The following is a 22687-nucleotide window of genomic DNA, read 5'->3' on the forward strand; positions in this document are numbered from 1 at the left end:
GCGAGGTAATGTTGCAGCTCTATAAAACTCTGGTTCGACCACATTTGGAGTATTGTGTTCACTTCTGGTCACCTCATTACAGGAAGGATGTGGAAGCTTTAAAGAGGGTGCAGAGGAGATTTACCAGGATGCTGCCTGAATTGGACAGCATGTCTTATGAGGATAGGCTGAGTGAGCTAGGGCTTTTTTCTTTGGAGTGAAGGAGGATGAGAGGTGACTTGATAGAGGTGTACAAGATGATAAGAGGCATAGATCGAGTGGACAGTCAGAGACTTTTTCCCAGGGCAAAAATTGCTAACACAAGGGGGCATAATTTTAAGGTGATTGGAGGAAGGTATAGCTGGGATGTCAGAGGTAAATTTGTTTTTTTTATGCAGAGAGTGGTGGGTGGGGGGAACGCACTGCTGGCAGAGGTGGAGGAGGCAGATACATTAGGGACATTTAAGAGACTCTTAGGCACATGAATGATAGAAAATGGAAGGCTATGTAGGAGGGAAGGGTTAGATAGATCTTAGAGCAGGATAAAATGTCGGCACAACATCGTGGGCCAAAGGGCCTGTACTGTGCTGTAGTGTTCTATGTTCTATTTCTGTAGCAGAGCTGTCTACATCAACTCCATAGAACAGTAGGACTCTTCAGCCTGGTGCCTCCTCACTCCTCTTGGATGGCAAACAGGTGACAATCTCAAAATCTGGTTGACTACAGATTCCACTTGAGCAATCCAGACAATTACCTCCTCGGTCTTCCTATCACACAACCAACTCTGCTCACAGAATGGTCTTCATCATTATCAACAACCTGGGGATTTCAAATTGAGGTGATGGCTGCAGAAGGTCTCTCTAGCAAAACAAGACTCTCTGAAGCTCATTAAGTAATGCCGATTCCTCACTACTGCAGAATGAAACAGAGTCTGCTCCTTGGATAACAGGCATTTCTGTGGCCTGTTGACATATATATTAGGATGCAGCATGGAGGTCTGATACCGCAGCCATCTAAAATATTAGATGCCACATAGTAATTCCAGTTCGCATGTCCATTCTACAGAAAAGTTATAAATGTGCGTATCCAGACAACCATGGTGTCAAAAAATGCTGGAAAAACTCAGCAGGTCAGACAACATTATGTGGAGAGAAAGCTAGCACTTTGATGTTATTTCAGATTTCCAGCATCTGCAGTTTTCATTTAATTTCAATCTCGATATCAGTCTTTGTTTTATACAGGAATGAACTATGCATTGACTAAAATGGAAAAGTCCTTCGCAGAAGCCATTTTTAGTGTCACAAAAGGTTAGTACTAAATTACCTTCACAGCTGTAGGAAGAACATTTGTCTGCAGGTCAAGCTGGGAGCAGGTATTGCTGAGTCACTGTGCGGAGGGGGAGCAATTGAGTATTTTCTTATACTGGAAGTACCCAAGTCAGGCACAAATCTGAAATTTTAACTCAAATTTTTCTCTATAGATGCTACCTGACCTACTCAGAATTTCTGCCTTCTGCATTCCAGCATCCCCAGATGGAAGCAAGTTCTTCATAACTCAAGTACTAGCAGCAGTAAATTGATTACAGTACTCTAGTTGCCATGACTTCAGTGAAGTATGTCTGATCAAAATAGAGCAATGCTCGTGCCATTGGTTCTTAAAATGTAGAATTCATCCATCCTGGAATAACTTCAATCCAAACACATTTCATTAATGCATATATAACTGGACAAAAAAAATCATTCATTTTAACAATCCTCGGAACAGAAAACACTGATATCAAGCTTACAAATAAATCCCTTCAAAGCCAAATCCACCTCTTAAATTCTTAAACTAGCTTCATAGAACATTCATACATCCTGGAAAAATGTAACTAATTTTTAATGATTCATTCAGGGGATGTGGACATCACTAGCAAAAGCCAGTGTTTACTGTCCACCTCCAATTGTCCTTGAAGCACTGCAGACTGTGTGGGTAAAGTTGTGCCCAAAGAAGAGCTTTTCAGATAGGGAGCTCCAGAATTTTGGAATGTGGACCATGAAGGATCATGGATTTAATGCTCCCACCTTTATCTTTCCAATCACTTCATCTTTCCAAGTGATTGTGGCCACTGATTTGGTGGGTGGTACTGATGAAGCCGCCTTGGTGAGTTGCTACAATACATCCTGTCGATCGTACAAGCTGCAGACATGGTTGAGCCAAATGTGAATGCAGAGAATGGTTAGGGTGAAATGCCAACCATACTGGCTTCTTTGCATTAGCTTCAAATGTTGTTGGGAGCTGCAATTGTCCAGGCAAGTTCTCCATCAAACTCTTTCATTATAGCTTGTGGATGGCAGAAAGCCTTTAGGAAATCTTGAAACATCAGTTTCCACAAAGTATCCAGACTCTGGGTTGTCCATGTGGTCATAGTATTTGTATGCCTGGTCCAACTTAATTTCTTTTCATTGTATCAGATTTGATGTTAAGGGATTTGCTGAAGTTAATTCCATTGTATGTAATGGGAATATTCCTTCCCTGGCAGTTTTAGAGTCATACAGCAAGGAAACAGGCTCTTCGGCCCAACCGGTCCATGCCGACCAAGATGCCCCATCCAAGCTAGTCCCATTTGCCAGCGTTTGGCCCATAACCTTTTAAACCTTTCCAATCCGTGTACCTGTCCAACTGTCTTTTAAAAGTTGTTATTGCTCGGGAATGAACATTACTTGGCACTTATCAGTATTCTGAATACTGTGCAGGTCTTGCTGAAGATCGATGTGAAAGGCTTCATTAGGTGAGAAGTTTGAAAAGCAATTCAGCAGTCTGCAATGATACAAACCCAAAGAGGAAAGTCCATTCACGAGCCAGTTGCAAATGGTTACGTACCAGGGGACTGAGGGACACCTGCAGCAAAATGGCCATTGACAAGATTGTACTTCTCCTGCTTTTTCCAGAAAGGACAGGCTTGGTAATTTGCCACTATACAAGTCGATGCCAATGTTATAACTATACGGGAAAACTGTGACTACAACCGAGGAATGATTCTGGAGCCCAAGTAGTTCGTGGTGGTGCCAAATCAGAAGCATCAAGTTATTCCTCAGCAAAAACAAAATAATTGGAATATCAAATATCTTAAAAGAAATTTAGAATAAGCTTAAAGGCATTCATTTTTATAAATGTGAATAATTTGCCAAGTGTAAGCTCATTTTCATGCATCAAACATATATAATGCAAATAATTTGGAAGACCAAATGCATTACCCAAAGCAGCTTTAACACTTCAATACTGGACACGTAACCAACAATTCTAACAATGACTAACATCAACCAGAAAATAGAAAATAACTGATAGACAAACTTCTGCATTACTAATTACCTATTCATCACCTGTCCTTTCAAGTAATGGTAATTCAATAAGGGATAGTTTCTTTTACAATGGTCTTCAGAGGAGCACTTATTCTGCACTTGGGTCTCAGGGTCACCTCATCAACTTCAATGGAAGCTCATGGATTTACAAAGGTCAGCCATTAGAAGAAATTCTCTGGGCACCCAGCAGCTGGGGTTGGTAAAACTGTATTGTAGCTCCTCAAGTAGCACATCCAATGCATCAGCAACCAATGGCACAAACATTGCAATATTAAAGGGAACAATAAAAAAGTGATCAACATATTGGAAAAAGGATCTACTTACTCCAACAAACTCAGTCAATTTGAAAAAGCTACAACAAAGATGGCTTACTGGTGAGTTAAGGTTAAAAACAAATGATCCTCCCATTCCTCTGGTTTTCAACATAATGCACACTATGGTATGGAACATGGTCATTCTAAATATACTTGACATTAAGACGTTAATGGCAGGCATTTGTTAGATTCATCATGCTGTTATAGCACATTCTTCTCAAAGAAATACACATTAAAGCATTAGCAACTGCTGATGAACTGTAGTCACATTGCCAAAAGAATTCCAATATGGTAGGGAACTGAACATAAAGAAATTTTCAGGACCATGAGGAAAAAGCAAAACAAAATTATACATTCTCACTGCACCAGTTAAAACAGAATGTGCAATTTCAAACAACATTTTACCTTGGCATTTCAATCTGTTGAGAAACTATTGTGACTTTTGTAGAAATAGAAACATGAAATAACATTTAATTTAACATTCAATGTGGTTCATGGCAGAGAATGAATTACTCTGGAGCTTCAGAGCAGCTCAGTCGTGGGAAAAATTAGAAAAATATTTGAGAATCTTTGCCAATTATGGGTCACAATACAAAATTGGCAATACAAGAACTGACAGAATCATTGAAGACACTAGTTTAGTTAAAAGGTAACCTTTAAAAACTGTGTCAAAAAAGTCTTGTTATCATTAGATTTTCATTTAGTCTGACAGAATGAACACCTGGTAATTTCATTTTATTTTTTTCCTCTTTGTGATAACTATAATGGCATTACTCAGAGGAAATACTGAGATATTCACTGTGGAAAAAGAGGGTCAAAGATCTATGAATTGCAATTTAAGATCTATAGAATAATGCTGACATTTGTGATACTGTATTTGCATTTTATTTCAAACTATCATGCAGTGCATGTAATTAAATTCACTAACACAGTTCAATCACCTGAAACTTACAGTAAAAACTCACCCCCAGGGAGAATTTTTACTTGGGACATTAATTGCTGTACTCTCACAATATCCCAATTTGATTGCATGGTCAAGCGCAAAAAAATCTGCAACATAAGACAGCTAAATTGTTTAGTATATCAGGAATACTTACCTCTGCATATTTGGATTAAAGTAATATCAATGCAGATGTAAACTAAGCTCAGACTTTATAAAAAATAAGCATTATAATTGGCCTTTCACTACACCTCCACTGTACACTTAAGAGCAACACAAAGCTAAGTAAATCCAAAGAGTTTATAGAAAAAAAGTATATTAATTGTATGAAATAAACAGATCACCTCAAGTTTACAATGGTTTAACACAAGGTCAACCACTTATGATACAGTTCTCACAATTTATAAGCATTTACGCAATTAATGTCACACAGCAGGGTGGATTTTACAAATCGCGTCCAGGCGCAAAACTGTCATTACAAATCTGCTGCTCATTATCGAAACAGTGCAATTTTCATTTCCAAGTAAACTACCCCAGTGTTCTGTTCTGCCTGAACACTAGATTTTTCAGTGTTTTGAATATAATTTTCCTTAGTTTTGATTGTTGTGCATTTCCTAAACATTTTCTCAATCAAAATTATGAAAAAATCCAGTGAATTAAAACTGGCACTAATACTACAGCGATAGATGGCAGTTTCTAATTATAAATGATTTTCATATTAACAAAGCATTGACCAAAAGACATGCTTTTCTCCAAGAAGTATTTAAAATACCAATGACCTGAGCAATAATGAAGAAAACATCAAATTGCCAGCTAAGCTGCTTCTACATGTCTATCAGTATTGCCATCTTCTCCACTGTATTGCTCTACCCTAAAGTATGGGGCGGGGTGGAAATCAAGTAATTTCCAAGGGGAATTCAATATAAACAGTTTAAGAGGAATCTCCAAGAGCAGAACAAAAGAGCTAGGGAGCAGGACTAATTGAACAAATTTTTCAATAGCTGTCAGAGGCACAATGGGCTGGTATGATTCTGGGGTTCAAATTAAAATCTGAAACAAAAGTAGTCTTGCTCTTTTCTAATAATTCACATTATTCATTTGCAATTGGCCTTAAACAGTGACCAAAAAGATAATGTCTATCTTGACAAAAAATTATGGATCTATTTGAATCAACTTTCATGACATTTCCAAAGCATTTGAAGCATATTTGTAGTTCTTTAAGCTAATTTTTCCTATTGATTGATGATAGAAAAAAGTAATTTTGGAAGCAGACCAGCCTGTTTGGAAAGATAAAGGCTGTAAATGCTGACAATCATTTGAGGAAGTCAGTCAGAAGTCCAAGGGTTAATGATAAATATATTAAAATTAAAGTATAAACTGAATCAATAGAATAGGTTACTAATTTAAGGAAAATTGTGCTAATTACAAAATTTAAGAGAGGAAAAAGCTGCCCCTGAAAACATGAAACAAAATGGCATAGTGGACACTTTAGATATACCATGAAGTTGGAACTGTTTCAATGCAAGTCAACTGAAGAAGGTGATGTATAACCCCATTCCAAAACCTATCTAACAGACATAAACAGGAAAATACATTTCTGCTCTTGCACCATACAGATAAATAATTAGCTCTGCAAAAATTAAAAAATGAATTCAACTGAACCAAAACATGACAAGACCAAATGTTATATCGTAGACTGAATTCAGCTACAGTTTGAAACTAATTCAAAACACGAATTTATATTATTTGTGACTGTTGTTACATTACCATACAAACTAAAATAACTGTTCTTCAATTTAACATCTATTTGTGATTCTATGTTTGGTAGCTTTATTGAGCTAAGAGTTAGGTGGTACTCGAACCAACAATAATGGATACATCACTGCTGATGGGTATGCAACAATGAGTTAGGCATATTTAAAAATACAGACCACATCTCAATCCATTTTACTTAATGACACATTTTAACTTATCTGAAGTTATATCGACATATCTAATGAGATTGTATGCCAGACAGACTCCTTTTACTTTTTTGTTTACTACAAGATCACAAGACATAACTGAAGAATGCATATGCAATGAAAATGCATTTTCATCAAGTATCTATGCAAGCATCAGAAAACAGACATAAATGGAGCTTGCGCATAGCCAGGACAAAAAAAAAGCTACCGCATGCCCAGCTGGTTAATAAAATTCATTCTACACAATAAATAACTATATACCCTTGCAGCCAATTAGTCATTGCACAGATGATTATGAGTCGCTATGCAGTGAGGAAGCAAATGAGCTGAAACAAGCTGGTTAAGTTTTACGAGGCCCAAATGACAACTAAGCTAATGATTGGGTGTTCATTAGAATTGCATGCATACAACTTTTCAATTGTGCTTGCCATTTTTTGAAAAAGATTGATTTTATACATATGAAAATTCAAGTATTACCTTATTCAAGTAAAAATTGTGTTCAACAAATCTATAGCATTTGAAATAAAACCTTCTGTCTTAAAACCTCATTGTCAATGGAAACAGTCCTGTAAAGTACTGGTTAAATATAAGTAAGATTAATTTTGATTGAAATATGGGAAAAAAATTTGCCATTGAATACTTAAGACAACATCTTAACTCGAACTAGTATAAGGTGTGCTGTCTTGTCGTCAAAGAGCTGATAACAGTTGGGTGAAGCACTGGCAGATGGAACATCATCCCAAGTGCTGGGTGATGCATTTTGGAAAGTCAAATAGGGGTAGGACATATACAGTAAGTGGTAGAATGCTAAGAAATGTTGTTGACCAAGGGACCTAGGGGTTCAATTTTTAGTTCCCGGAAACTGACACCACAGCTTGATAGGGTGGTGAAGAAGGCAGATAGTATGCTTGCTTTCATAGGTCAGAGCATAGAATAAAAAAGTTGGGATGTTATGTTGCAACTTTACAAAACACTGGTTGGACTGCACTTGAGTATTGTATGCAGTTCTGATTGCCACACTATAGGAAGGATTTTATTGTTGAAGAGAGTGTATAGGAGATTCATCAGGATGTTGCCTGGAATGGAGGACTTTAGTTCTGAGGAGAAATTGGATGAGCTAGGCTTTGTTTCCCTGGAGCAAAGGTGGCTGATAGAGGTATATAAAATTATGAGGCATTGATAGGGCAAATAATCATAATAATTTATTCATGGTAGAGATATTAAAAACAGGAGGGCATAGGTTTAAGATGAAAGGAAGGATTTGAGATTAAAGTTTTTTTGTATATACAGTGTGGTTGATACTGAAATTCGTTGCCATTGGGGGTGGTGGGGTCAGATACAATCACTATGCTTAGGAGGCATTAAGACGGGCGTTTATATAGGAAGGGATAGAAGGATTAAGGCCTAATGCGGGCAAATGTGATTAGTGTAGATGGGCAAAAAGATTAATACGGATGCAGTGGGCCGAAGGGCCTGTTTCTGTGCTTGTACAACTCCATAACTTTAATAGTGGAAAATGCACTTGTATAATCAGCTAATCCTCACCAAGTTTATCCAAGGAAGTGATTAAATCAATTGGGATACACGAGTCCAGGTCTGCATCTAGGATTCCCAATGGATCTAGCTGAGCCACATGATGCCCACGGATCTGCAAAAGGAAATTGTAGGAGGGGAGGAGAAGGAGGAAACCTTTACAATCATGCAGTTTTACCACTTCAGCAAGTTGAATGGAACTTATCCAGGTTAGGTCACTCATGGATCTTTTAAATCAGGTGTTCAAACTTCACTAGCTTTATGAACTTATGAGGTAGTGCCTCAAGGAAGTGGCAGCCATCACTAACGACCCTCACCATCTGGGATATACCCTCTTCTTGTTACTACCAACAGAGAGGAGGTACAGGAGCCTGAAGATCCACACTCAACAATTCAGAAATAGCTTCTTCCCCTCCACCATCAGCTTTCTGAATGGTCCATGAACACTTCCTTGTTATTCCTTTTTTCTGCACTATTTATGTAATTTCTGGTAATTTTATGTCTTGCATTGAACTGATGCTGCAAAACAACAAATGCCAGTGATAGTAAATCTGATTCTGATCCTGAACCATAAAGTTTAAAAGCAATTTTCCATTAAACTGCATATACTGGACTCCAATACATCTTGATAATCTGATTGAAGACTAACCAATGAGGCAGCAGCACAAACAATTCACCAGTTTCACACATCCATACGCAGAAAGTTCAAACATAACAAACCACGCAATAAGGAGTCCACACACAAGGATCGCATCATCATGGGAACTGGGATGGGTCCTGAGTTGTCAGGAATTGTGGACGCACAATTCATGCTCCAGAGTTTCAACAGCTGGGACATACCCTCACAAGTGCAAGTGAATCAGGCCGTGCACTGCACAATAACTTGAAGCAACACTACCTTTATAAGGACAATGACTAATCCCCAAAACACACTACTATCCCTGTATATTTATTGTGGTATGGTGACATGAATTTAAATGAAACATAGAATATTTACAGAGTTACATGGCAAATTTGATTTATGGGCAAAACCCGTTAGTGAATATTTATAGTCTGATTTAAAGAAACTTCAGTGCTGCATTACTGTTTTCAACACACATAATCAAGGCAACAGCAATTAACTGTATTGGTAGCTAGAATTTTTGATTATTTGTGCAATAACTAAGGCTATAAAAATAAACTAAGCACCATAACCACTCACATTCCTTTTGTAATAATAAATTTTAACTCAGTCCAATTCATATTGATGAAGCAAAGGTTGAAGCCAAGTGATGCATTAAGATATCACATACATAAAGCTTGAGCTAGTTACTTTTGCTGAATCGTTTAATATTTTATACTTTCAGGATCACATTTCTACTTAAACGTTCCTGGAATAGTAATCCCAACAGTGAGAAATTCTGCAAATTTCAACATCACTGAGCTGCAAGGAAGCTTTGCAGTAATAGTGGCAAAGAGCTAAAAGGGTTATATTAATGAATAAAAAAATATGAATAATTCCTGGCACTACTCGCTGAATCTGAACTGGAGGCTAAACTGCTAAATTCCATCATACTTGCAGCAACTTCATCTGACTTTCAATTTACTTTTATTTAACACAGAATAGAATGCTTGCTTAGCTGCACCAATCTAATGCAATTGAGCCTAACAGCTCAGAATCTATTTAATTCAGAGTAATTTCATGCACCCACAGGTGAACAAATCATTTGCCTGCATATACAACAATCTGGTTGCTACATCACATTTATTCCTTTTCCTCCAACAATTTAGCAACCTCAGGTTCCTGCTTTGTGAAATCCTTTGTGCCTTTCAATACTGAAGTTTTAAGGTGAAAGCTGGACATGTAGAGTTGCCTATTTAGTTTTCCCTAACCAACATGCCTGCTACTACTGGTGTTTTTTTTAGAATAAACTGGGCTTGTGACTGAGAATGATATTCTCTGTTGAACCTGGATGATGTGCTCACTCTTGATAACAATACTTATTTTCAGATTTTGAAAGGCATGTTGCAAAGAGGAAGGAGAGATTTTCCCTGTCTTCAATTGAGATGGCAAGAACAAATGTTCAAATATACAAGATGGTTTCAGACACAGAATTATCTACAGCTGCTCATATGAAGGAAACCAAGCATGGTTAGTGCAGGAAAGTGCCGCTAAGGTTAAAAAGAGTTAGTTAATGGCACAGTGGGCATGCGGGGCCAAATTGCCTACTCCTAATTCTATTCAACACATGAAGCGTCAACTGTTCATTTCCCTCCAATAGATGCTGCCTGACCTGCTGAGCTCCTCCAGCATTTTGTGTGTGTTGCTCCAGATTTCCAGCATCTGCAGTCTCTCTTGTGCCTCCTATTTCTACTTGTTGTGTTCTCACATTGCTACAATGGGTAAGATATTCTTCAATAATCTAATTTTATGTATATTATTGATTTAAAGCAGAAGTTTTAACATGTATTTAAGTGTGTGATATCTGACATGTGAATATCTGTTGCTGGAAACCTCATGTGTCATCTCTAAAGTTGGCTTTCATAATAGTTGCCTAGCTGACTCCCACCTTCCACCCTCTAACTTAAGCACTTCCAAAACTGTCTGTACCATACCTCACCCTGTGATCTGCTCTCACTAACTCTCGTTGGCTTCCAGTAATGCCACTTCACAACCATACTCTTTCGTATCTAACCTGCTACTGCTCTCAAATACACCATCTCAGGAACCTGATTTTCCACATTCTAGCCTCCTGTAAATCCTTTTCATCCCCCATCCCACACTGATAGCAACACCTTCAAATACCTATGTCTTAAGTACTGGCATTCCCTTACTAACCCTATGTCAGCACACCATCCTTTAACCTTTCAACATCCTCCATAAAACTTTTAGCTAATATCTCGTCCCTTTTGCTCAGCAATTATTTCGGGCTGTTACTGTCTCTGTAATGTGCATTGCACATCTTCCTAATGTCACGAACCAGCAACAAAAGAAACACACTGAGCATGATTCAGTGTTAAAAACTATTTTATTAATCACTACTTATGACTGTACGTAAAATAAAAGTAAAAATGTTAGTATGTTAGAATTCAAAAATGTTAAACCTTGAACGTTAACCCCAAAACCAAAGTTCAGGAATGGTTCTTAAAATTCAGTTCAGCAAGCCATAAGGTGAAACATGAGCAAGGGCTTCTTCAACAACCACCGTTGTCTGAAGATAAGACGTAGACATAGAGAAACATAGAGAGAGTAAATACGAAATCCAAATGTTCCACGATGGAACCCAAACGACACTTCAGTGTTTGCTCAGTAGTGACTTCCTCACCCTGAAAAGCATCCGAATCGTGGTCGTCCACACACAAATACCTGTTTCCTTCTACAGGTCAGCAACAAAGTGAACTCCACTGGATTACTTCCAACTTCCATACATGGATTTCAGTGGCAGACACAGTTATTGTTTCTCATCCATTGATAGAGAAAACTAGCAGGCTGGTGTCTCTCTCCCTTCTCTCTCTCTCTCTCTCTTCTTATTCTGCTTCTTCAACAACGTCCTTTATCTTCTATTGACGTAAGCACGCCACACACACACACACACACTATCTTAAAGGGACATTCACTGAGTCCGTAACACTAACCTTAGAAAGAACTGCATAAATGAAAGTTGTTGTTGATGCTGAAACTAACCCAAAACAAAACTGATCAAGAAAAAGGAAATAATAAAAGGACTTTCTTTATACCATAATAACAGCCTAGGAAAAAGACAATTGAGCTTGTATGATAACCTCATAGTGGGAAATTAATGTGATTCAATTATTAAAAACAGAAGTGTAAGCGGCCATTAAAGAACATCACATTTGCTCCATTTTGGCAAGTATTATCAACTGAGTCTAGGGAATTTGTACAGCTCAAACAAGCATTCAACACAGATAAAGCGTACCTGATATGCTCTAATCAATGACTGTACAGCTAGATGATCTTCAATCAGTTTCTCAGCTTTTGTGGATGCTTGCATTTTCCCTTGACTGTGAACTAGAGATTGAAGGCTTCCTGTTGGGGATGGGCTATCTGACAATGTTCCTGGTGCAATCATATCGGAATTTTGGAAAAATGCATCCCAGGACTACAAGGAAAAACAGAACGTAAAATGTAAAACTTACTTTATACAAAGAAATGGTATCCATTGCAAATTGTTAAATATTTGTGGGAAAAAAGCTCAACTGCAATGTAAATGATAACATACAACCAGCATAATTAGCAGGATTTGTAGTAGCCAATATGAAAGCAGGAAAACAATAATCACCCAGCACACTGCTTGGACTATTTATTTTGATGCTGTTAACAATGAATGGGAATATACAACCTTAGAGTTCTTCCATTGCAAATCTGTAACATGTTAATCATATCAGCATTTACCAGAATTTTCAGAAGGGATGATGAGAAACCCAAGCGAGAATAATAGCGGTTTGATTATACCAACTTGAAGACCGGTAAACTGATGCAGTCAAACTACAAACTAACAGCACTGCATCAAACATCCCCAAACTTAACAAATTATTGTATTTTAAGACTGCAAAGCACCATTGCAATATCAATACATGGCACATCTGTGAAAAGTTGCAACAGTTGCCACTGCCACAGATCCTCAAAATACTCTACAGTGGAGGTAGTCAAGAAGCAGCCTCAGGCCTAGGATTTATCACTGCCTGGCCCACGAGATTCATTCAGATTCTTAACTCAACCTTATGCAGCGTCACCCAACCAAGCTTCCAAACTCTGGAGGAAATCGCCTTTATGCATCATCATTTCTCCCAATCCAGAAGGTCAATTGCTTCCTATTGTTAACAAGAACACAGAAACAGCAGTGTGGAATTCATTGAGGGGTCAGTGGTGGAAAGGGTGAGCAGCTTCAAGTTCCTGGTTGTCAACATCTCAGAGGATCTATCTTGGGCCCAACACATTGATGCAATCACAAAGAAGGCACGCAAGTGGCTCTACTGCGTAAGGAGTTTGAGGAGATTCGGTATGTCACTGAAGACTCTTGAAAATTTCTACAGATGTACGGTGGAGAGCATTCTGACTGGATGTATCACTGCTTGGTATGGAGACTCAAATCCGCAGGATCGAAAGAGGCTGCAGAGGGTTGTAGACTCAGCCAGCTCCATCACGGGCACAACCCTCCCCGTCTTTGAGGACATCTTCAAGAGGTGGTGACTCAAGAATGCGGCATCCGTCATTAAGGACCCTCATCATCCATGACATGCCCTCTTCATGTTATTACCATCGGAGAGGAGGTACAGGAGCCTGAAGACCCACAATCAACATTTCGGGTACAGCTTCTTCCCCCCCACTATCAGATTTCTGAATGGTCCAGGAACCCATGAACACTACCTCGTTATTCCTCTTTTGCACTATTGATTTATTTTTGTAACTTACAGTAATTTTTATGTCTTGCACTGTACTGCTGCAACAAAACAACAGATTTCACAACTTATGTCAGTGATAATAAACCTGACTCTGGAACAAAGGCAAAGCAAGCAATAGCAGCATGCAGCAAACAACAGTGTAAAACAGCAATAGTGCAAGCCAGGAGGATCTAACTTACAATTTTCCCAATGTCAAATAGCTGTAACTTGCAATTCCATCTACTGAATAACAAGCCTGCTGACAAACCCTTATTTCCTCATCCCCAACTGCATTGCAAGACCAGGCATGAATCCCACAACATTTATGAAAATTCCTTCACAAATTAGAAATAATAGTGGTAAGCTTAGCTTGGTATAGTGAACTATACTGTGACTGAAACACAAATACTTATTATGTTTGAATATTGAATCTAATCTATAGTACGAGCTCTAATCATACATTCTTATCAGTTTATTGAGCCAGTTTATGTACCTAACCACTTAAAAGTTAAAATGACTCAAGAATAATTATCAGATACAGCAAGATCAAATAAAATGCCCTACCTATCTTGAATGTTTTTTATGTTAAAATGCATACATATCAGCAGAAACATTAAACAATAAAGTGAAAAGTATTGGAAGTGTGAAATAACATTGCATAAAAGTACTGGAAATGCAAAATTAAAAGAAACACTGAGCAGGTCAGGCTCCCTCCACAGGGAGAGTAAGATAGGTTAGAAATTCAGGTTACTGGCCTGTCATTAAACAATAAAGTTAATTTCCTGGCTTCATTGTTAAGGAAAATTTGTAGTTTGAAAATGTGTACATCAAACCTACCTCATACATAACAAATACTGCCTGCTTTGTAGGAGCTATTCATAAATATTTCTATTGATTTTTCACAATTTGGCCACAGGTTTGCTTTTATCAGAAATATACATGTATAATGTTGACATGAAACTAATTTGACATTAAATATATATTAATTAAAATAGTTGGCATCACCAAAACATCGTTCATTCTCATTCTTGCTTCAAACTCAGAGCTTCGTTTCCCAAGCTCCCTTCAAAGTCAGTGGGGTCCCATTTCCCTTCAAACTGGGAGCATCACTATATTAGGACAGATTAAACCATACCAAGTGCAGACAATCTCTAATAATCTGCTATCTGTTTGTTCAGAAAACATGATGGTTCTACATCGGGCTCATGGATGCTGGTTCCTGCACTCCCTTCAAACTCACTGGAGGCACAGTTTCCCATACACCCTTCAAACTCACTTGGGGCACAGTTTCACATGCTCTTTTCAAAGTCACTAGGGCTCTGGCTCCTGTGCTCCCTTCAAGAGCACTGGAAAATATATTATACCAATAAATAACATCTTAAAACAGAAGCAAATTAAAAGTATGTTGAGGTACTTATAGGAAAGCACCAAAAAGTCCAGAAAATCTGTCGGTCTGCCACCACCTAAGTCTCAAGTGTGCTGGATCAACAAAGCTTTACTCTTATCAGTGCAAACTAAAATGATTAACACCAGATATTCAAGCAATCCTACATTTGCTGAAGTGAAGAACCTGAGAAACCAACAGTAAAACTTCTGACATTATCCTGCACCAATTCAAAGAAAAACAAAATTCTGTGCATCTCCTTTTATGTATCTGTTCAGAATACTATTAACAGGGAGATGAAACTTTTAATATTAGAAAAGTGCCATTCATCAGGTTGTTCATAATATTAGAAAGCTATCAGCCAACCTGTGTATAAGTGACACACTATATCTTGCTGCATTGCTCTTGAAGCACTTAAGACCTGGGAGCAGGAGGGCCTAAACTTAACGGCTCATCTTACACTGGAACTGGTGCATATCTGCATGAGCCTCATGGTTAAACCAACCTCCTGTGGCCATGTGGCTCCCAACAACTGAGGCACTAGCCATGGGTTATCCTCTGATAGCTCATGCTGTCAGAGGCCTTTGCATCATCTCCAAATATCTATAATCAGAGACGTATTAAAAATTAAATAAATTTAGTTAACAACAGTTAACTGGCACAATTAAAACATCAACATCTTTTAAAGCACTCAGCATTGTAATGAAGATCAATGAATGGGGCTATGCTATATGTTCAAGCTAAGGGCCTCAATGGCAAGTTCAGAGACAGAGCAGGCAGTCAGTGCACTCCATATTTCCACATTGCAGCGTGCAGGCATGGGAGTCCAGAAGGCGCTGATTAGAGCTGGTCTGTGGTTTGACCCATACACTTATAGCAATTTCTCTGTTAATTTGAGATTACCAGCATCCCAGTATGTCTTCTTTCATCTTGCTTTAAATTTAATGCAAAGTCAGTTCTGAACATATACATTTACTGATACTTAAACTGAATAAAATCATGATTTATTCATTCTTAAACAAAATTTGTGCATTCAAATTGAAAAGAGGTATCAAGGAAGTCCACAAAAACCAGTGGAAGTCTTGTTTATGCAATCTCTGTCTTGCACACCCAGATTACACAGAACATGGCTCATTCAGTATTGTCCCAGCTCAAATTGATCAAGCAAGTGGTAATATGGAAGCCACATTAGGTGAAATTCCCAAGGCCATGGGACCAGTGAGTATCAAGTAATTGAGGAGGTCACAGAAATAGGATGGGCTGTAAGAACAAAGGGATTTAAACACATGGAGGAGAACTGTAAATCAGAGATAGGGAAAATAGTAACCAATAGGCCAGAAAAGACTGGAGTAATAGGCAAACAAGAAATGATGTGGAAAAGAGTATCAGCAGAATTTTAGATGAGTTTAAGTTAGAAAACCACCATCTCCCAAAACAGATCTTGATTAGGAAGCTTGTGGCAAAGCAGAAGGAAGAGGCCTCTGTACAAAAACTTCAAAACAACCTGAAGACAAGTCTTCATGGGCCAGGACCAATCCCATGATTATGATGCAAGTGGCTCAGAACAAGACTCAATGGCAGTTCTTGACAAGGTCAGTATACAAGAGTCTCAAATCAGAGCAATAACATGGTCTTCAGGCTTCATGTGAAAGGCACCACAGAGCTACACTGTCAAGCATCATACCCACAGTACAGCCAATTCTGTAAGTCAAGGTTCAAGCTTCAGAGTCATGCAAAACCACAAATGACAGTTGTGACAACACCATTAGCAACCAGTTTAAGAATAAGGAAGGTTTGGAATAGTCACTCTGGAGGTAACTCATAGAAGTTTTCTCTAATACATGACTGAGGTCATGCAATGTCATTCTATATTTCACTGTTTAAGGTATGATACACCACATTTAATCTGCATTGCTCATGATAACCTAAACTATGTTGAAACTCAAAAGTCATCCTTAACATATGGTTGACAATACTGCTCAGCGTTAAAATATCAGCAACACATTATCATTGTTCTAGCCTTTGAAAGGTTCACCTACAACTTCACAGCTTAAATGTCAATAATGGATATTGCAATGTACCTTTTTACCAAACACAATTAAGATTCACATTATACTAATTAACACCATCATCCCTCAAGTTACCTGGAACTTCTCAATTACAAATATATTCAAAGAAAAAAACTTTTTCTTACTCAGGAAACCAACAGCAAGTCTTACCTTATGTACACTTTTTGGATTTTCAAGCCAGGCATAATACATTTCCTCAATATAATTTGAATTACTTCCATTGATGAAGGGTTCTGAAGTTCCAGGTACACTGGAAAGCCTCCTCTGAAATACTGCTGCATTGTTCTGGGTAAACCTCTTGATAATCTGTGGTTTACATTTTGCAGCAATAATTCTCAAGTGAATCATGGCTACTTTCCTCCTTAACTATGTTCCTAAAATATAATCAAAGGTTTCAAATAATTATAAAATTAACTTTAATCCAAACTCATTCAATAACATAGCTTTTCCCCCACATAGCTCCAGTGCTGTAAATTTGATTCAATAGGGGCCTTAATAACTGCTGAAAGATTACAGTTATTTTGTTTATGAATCATACACAAGAGATGAACAACAACTATTTGTGTTTATACCTAACCTTCAGTGAAAGCAAAACAATTCAAGAGGCTTGTCATTAAACAAAATCTGACATGGAACCAACATGAGATAATATTGGGAAAATCAAGTGGTCTTAAGAGTATCTTAAAAAGAAAACTCAAGATGGAGAGTTGCCTTATGTGGAGAAATTAAAATGATGGACCAGTGGAGAGGGTTATAAATGTAAGGAGCATAGCAAGAGTAAAAAATTCAGAAGTGAGCAAGATGGAGACATTACCTAACCATGAACCAACACAGGTCTTTGGGAACAGGGATTATATTTGGACATGACTATGTGCATTTGGACACTGGAATCAGTTTCAGATGGAAGGTAGAACATGGCAGCCTGACCAGAAGTGTACTGGAATATTTCAGAATAATCCATGTTGTTCTCTATTCCAGAGTTATACATCTCAAATATTCCTTCCGGCTATGGTTTCATTCAGTTTTGTCCATAGGATTGTGCACTGCTGGGACATTCATAACGACAAACTAAGCTTTGTAACCAACGTGAATCTTCTCTGTAGAATATGAATGAGCAGAACCATGAATTAGCGCTTCTGGAATGAAAAATGCCCAAACTTTTCATTCCTTAGTGCCTACAATCAATTTACCCATTACTTCCAGGTTATACAGGGCCCATTCACTCAAAGCAAACTTAATCTGTATTTGGATATTGATTCACTTGGAAGAACATTACATTATCCAGTTTAGTTTATGTGCAGTGGTGGATAAGGTGAAGCCAAAGTAGAACAGGTCACTTCAAAATTTGAATAGGAACAGCATAATTTCAAAAATACATTTCCACAATCTTCAGTACAGAAACACAAATTTGGTGGGAGAGAGAATAAATCTACGTTTTATGTTGTGCGCATCTGTAATCAGAAATGCAAACTTGACAGTGACTTAAAGACATTCAGTGTAAACAGGATACTTTTGCAGTTAATATAGTATACAAAATAAATTCCATGTGGAAACCCTGAATGGCGGTAGCTTTTTTAAAATTAATTCAGTCCAGAAGTCCATAAAGTGATCCTCTTAAAAAAAACTGGATGACAACATAAATGTGTGCAAATTGGATAATACACTTGTTTAATAAAACCAGAAAATGATGGAAACATTGAGAGCAATGTCCATATAAAAGGGCTAAAAACATTCCAAAGCACTTTCAATGAAAAACCTGGCACTGAGCCACCTAAAGAAATATTGGGGCAGATGATCAAAAACATGATTTTAAGAGCATCTTGAACAGGTATGATGAATTCCAGAGCCTCCACTGGCAACTCTGCTTTCAGCTGTGATGTCAATAAAATCAGGGATAAGCAACAGACTTGAAGTGGAGATCCACAGACTAGTGGAAGGTTGTAGGTCACTGATACAGTGAAAAGGATGAACAACAGACCAGAAATGGAGATGCACAGGACCTTGCAGGGTTGTGGATCACTAAAACAGGGAAAGGGGTGAGTAACAGATAAAACAGGAGGTGCATAAACATCTTGGAGGATTCTAGACCACAGAAAGGGATGAGCAATTGATGGGACTGGAGACGTGCATCTTGGAGCATGGTGGACCACAGATACGGGGAAAAAGGATGAGCAAGGGATAGAATTGGAGATGTGCAGCATCGTGGGGGACTGTGGACCACAGATACGGGGAAAAAGAATGAGCAAGGGATAGAATTGGAGATGTGCAGCATCGTTGGGGGCTGTGGACCACAGATACAGGGAAAGGGATGAGCATCAGTCAGAACAGGGGGTGCACAAACATCTCGGAGGGTTGTAGATCACTGATAAGGGAAGGGTGCAGTCCACGGGAACACACACGTAGATTTTGTTTTATTCCAAGTGTTACTGAAACGGGAGTGAGTGTGGGTCTAGGAGCAGAGAGGCGGAGGGTGAGCGGTCTGGGTCTGGGTCTGGGTCGGGGGGGGGGTGTCGGAGGGCGAGCGGTCTGGGTCCGGGGGTGGGGGGGGGGGCGGCGGGCCGGAGGGCGAGCGGTCTGGGTCGGGGGGGCGGGGGTGTCGGAGGACGAGCGGTCTGGGTCGGGGGGGCGGCGGGGGTGTCGGAGGGCGAGCGGTCTGGGTCCGGGGGTGGGGGGGGCGGGCCGGAGGGCGAGTGGCCTGGGTCCGGGGGTGGGGGGGGCGGGCCGGAGGGCGAGTGGCCTGGGTCCGGGGGGTGGGGGGGGCGGGCCGGAGGGCGAGTGGCCTGGGTCCGGGGGGGGGGGGGGGTGGTGGTGGAGGTTGAGCGGTCTGCGGTGTGGGGGCGACGAGACGCCGCTGCCCTTTGGGCGGTGCTGGAGGACACCGGGTTCCCACCTCACGGCAGGAACGAGGAACCGCCGCCCAACACCGGGACGCGCCCGGAGAGTGAGCGCCGCCCAGCCCGGGCCCCGGCGTCGCCCGAACTCTCGGCCCAGAGAGCGGGGGGGGGGGGGGGGGGGGGGGGGGGGACCGAGGAGCAGCTGGAGGGTGTGAGGGAGCGGCGCCGACTCCCGGGCCGATGAGTGTGAGGGCGGGGGGGACGGCCGTTGGGGTGGGGACGGCCCCGGCCCCTTACCCTCGCCCTCACTGGCCTGCGGCCGCTCCTCACGACAGGACGTCACCGCGCGTTGCCCAGAGACGCCGCTCGCGCTCCTCGGCTGCAGCCTTCCCCGACCGATCACATGACAGCCGCGCGCCCGTGATCAACCCCAGGGCTGGATTGTGATCACGTGATCTCCCCCCGCATCAGGTAGGCTCCGGGGTCATGTGACCCGTGGCCACTTTACTCCCCCAACCATTCCCTGAGAGCATAAGGTGGACTCTGACCTCACGATCTACCTTGTTGTGACCTCGCACCTTATTGCACTGCACTTTCTCTGTAGCTGTGACACTTTGTACTGTTATTGTTTTCACCTGTACTACATCAATGCACTCTGTACTGACTCAATGTAATTGCACTGTGTAATGACCTGTACGATCGGTATGCAAGACAAGTTTTTCACTGCACCTCAGTACAAGTGACAATAATAAACCAATACCAAACCCTGGACCAGCACAGCAACGCCAAGCATCCTTCATAACCCCAGCACGCCACCACCTCCGAAGGGAGGGTTCCAACTCCATCCACATCCTCCCTTCACCCAGCCCCACAGTTCAGAGAGATTTGGGAACAATTTGTCTTCCATGTGGATTCATCTTCTCTCAGGCACTTCATCCCTCTAGAGCCTTCAGAGCACAATTCTGCAGGTCTGTCCAAGTTCAGGCAGGATTCTGTCTTTATTCTGCCATAGAAAGGCATTTTCTCAGTTCAACTCATCTGGCTAGAGTACATTACAAACTCTAACTCCTGTAAAGACAATCCACTCCATTTCACATCAGTGACATTTCTCCTCCTCTGTAAGTTTGTATTTTAAATAACCATTTTTATTGTCCCACACATCCTCCCACTCTCAACACAAAATTTAAGCAAAACATCCCCAACCAATTCCCCCTATTCAGTAATACTCAAAATCGCATATTTCCTGCTTCACAAAAACACAATTTACAGCCATTCCTCTCCTTCCAATTCACAGGGATTCTACCGTCAACCTTCCATTTTTCCCCTGATCATAAACACACACTTGCTTCCTTGATACTCTCATTGCAACCTCCAACTACAGCTCTTCTTGCTGTTTTGGTCCAAGAATTGCTAATCCCATTGTGTTCAGAATTTGCTACTCGCATCTCAAAGCTCTTCCAACAAATTAATGGTAACAACTACTAATTGGTCCAAGGAGCAGTAGCAGTTTCCCTCCCAATCCTTTAGGGTGGCATGTCAACTGACATATGGGTGAGCTTTCTTATACCCCAAAGGAATGAGAAAGGATGGTCTTATCAAATTGAGGTGAATAAAATTATTAAAAACTTCAATTGAGTAGGTCTGGAGAAATGAATTCCTCTGCAATAGAAAATTGCAGAAATCTGAATTTAAAACAGAAAATTCCTGAAATACTCTCAAGGGCAAGTAGCATTTGTGGAGAGAGAAATAGTGTTAATGTTTTAGCTTGATGATATTTTATCAGAACTTGGAAAATTTAGAAGATAGGCATGTTTAAACTTTCAGAGGAAGGAGAGGGATGAAGGAACACAGAAGAGGTTTGATAGGGTGGAGACCAAGAGAAGAGGGATGACACAGGCTCCATTCCTCCATTCCACTTTTCCAGTTTCTCACTCTCTGTTGCACCTCTTCTGATGGCAACATTGTCCACACCAGTGCTTCTAAGATGTCTTCCATTTTTCTTATCCATGGCTTCCCTCCATCATAGTTGGCAGGGCTCTAAACCCTCTCTGTTCATTTTCCCACACTTATGCTCTCTTCCCACCCAAAACAAAGTTCAGGCCCTCAACTTCCACCCCACCAGCCTCCATAACTTCCGTCATCATTAACAAAATTCCACCATAAAGACACATGTTCCCCTTCCATCTCCTTTCAGCGTTCAGTTTAGCCCACTGCTGAAGGCCATTACTACCATCAGAGAGGAGGTACAGGAGCCTGAAGACCCACACCCAACGATTCAGAAACAGCTTCTTCCCCTCTGCCATCAGATTTCTGTATGGTCCATGAACCTATGAAGACTACCTCGTTATTCCCTTTCTTTGCACTATCTATATTTGTAATTTATAGTAATTTTATGGCTTTGCACTGTACTGCTGCTGCAAAACAATAAATTTCACGTCATAGAAGTCAGTGATAATAAATCTGATTCTGATTCCAAAGAGACTGTTCCGTCAGCATCTCCCTCATTCACTCTTCCATAATGACCAACCACAGGGTTTTTTTAATTGCTAAGTTTAAGGGTCATAGAACAAAGGCCAGCAATTCGGGTACTGTCCAGTTATTAACTAATAACAGAACAGATTGGAGAGGCTGATTGGTCTGTTGTTATTGTCAACTTGAGGGAATAAAAATTGCATTGATTTCCATTTAAAGTATGTGTCTGGCTCCATTTCTGTTGGACAAGTTTTAACATTACTCCCAAACAATATTGCCTGGAATACGTTACATCTTATCCAGCCTTTTGGAACATCGTTTTAGTGTCATAAAAATGTATGGTTCTGATTTAGTCCTGTTTGCTTCCTGAGGCCTCATTCAAAATTCATGCTCCAAAATTCCATGAAAATGCTTTCTGATCCGTTTTATGCAAGTGTAAATATGCTGTCACAAACCAGCAACAAAAGAAACACACTGA

The 22687-nt window shown here is 40.0% G+C and overlaps 1 protein-coding gene across 3 annotated transcripts in view; it reads right to left on the reverse strand.

The window, feature by feature from the left end:
* ogdhl (oxoglutarate dehydrogenase L) overlaps nucleotides 1-20171 on the reverse strand; it is an 85822-nt gene extending 65651 nt beyond the window's left edge. Inside the window, exons 1-4 of one of the 3 annotated variants that reach the window (XM_052041469.1) lie at nucleotides 20047-20171; nucleotides 17054-17277; nucleotides 11986-12168; nucleotides 8081-8183 (exon numbers count right to left, since the gene is read on the reverse strand). In XM_052041469.1, coding sequence (XP_051897429.1) covers nucleotides 8081-8183; nucleotides 11986-12168; nucleotides 17054-17251 — 484 coding nt within the window. In that variant the 5' untranslated portion in view covers nucleotides 17252-17277; nucleotides 20047-20171. Of the gene's footprint in view, nucleotides 1-8080; nucleotides 8184-11985; nucleotides 12169-17053; nucleotides 17278-20034 lie in introns of those variants that run through there. The other 2 variants (XM_052041468.1, XM_052041471.1) reach the window with 2 other exon arrangements.
* Nucleotides 20172-22687: the final 2516 nt, after the last annotated feature.

Source organism: Pristis pectinata, chromosome 30 (genome assembly GCF_009764475.1).
Source record: "Pristis pectinata isolate sPriPec2 chromosome 30, sPriPec2.1.pri, whole genome shotgun sequence".
Taxonomy (NCBI): Eukaryota; Metazoa; Chordata; class Chondrichthyes; order Rhinopristiformes; family Pristidae; genus Pristis; species Pristis pectinata.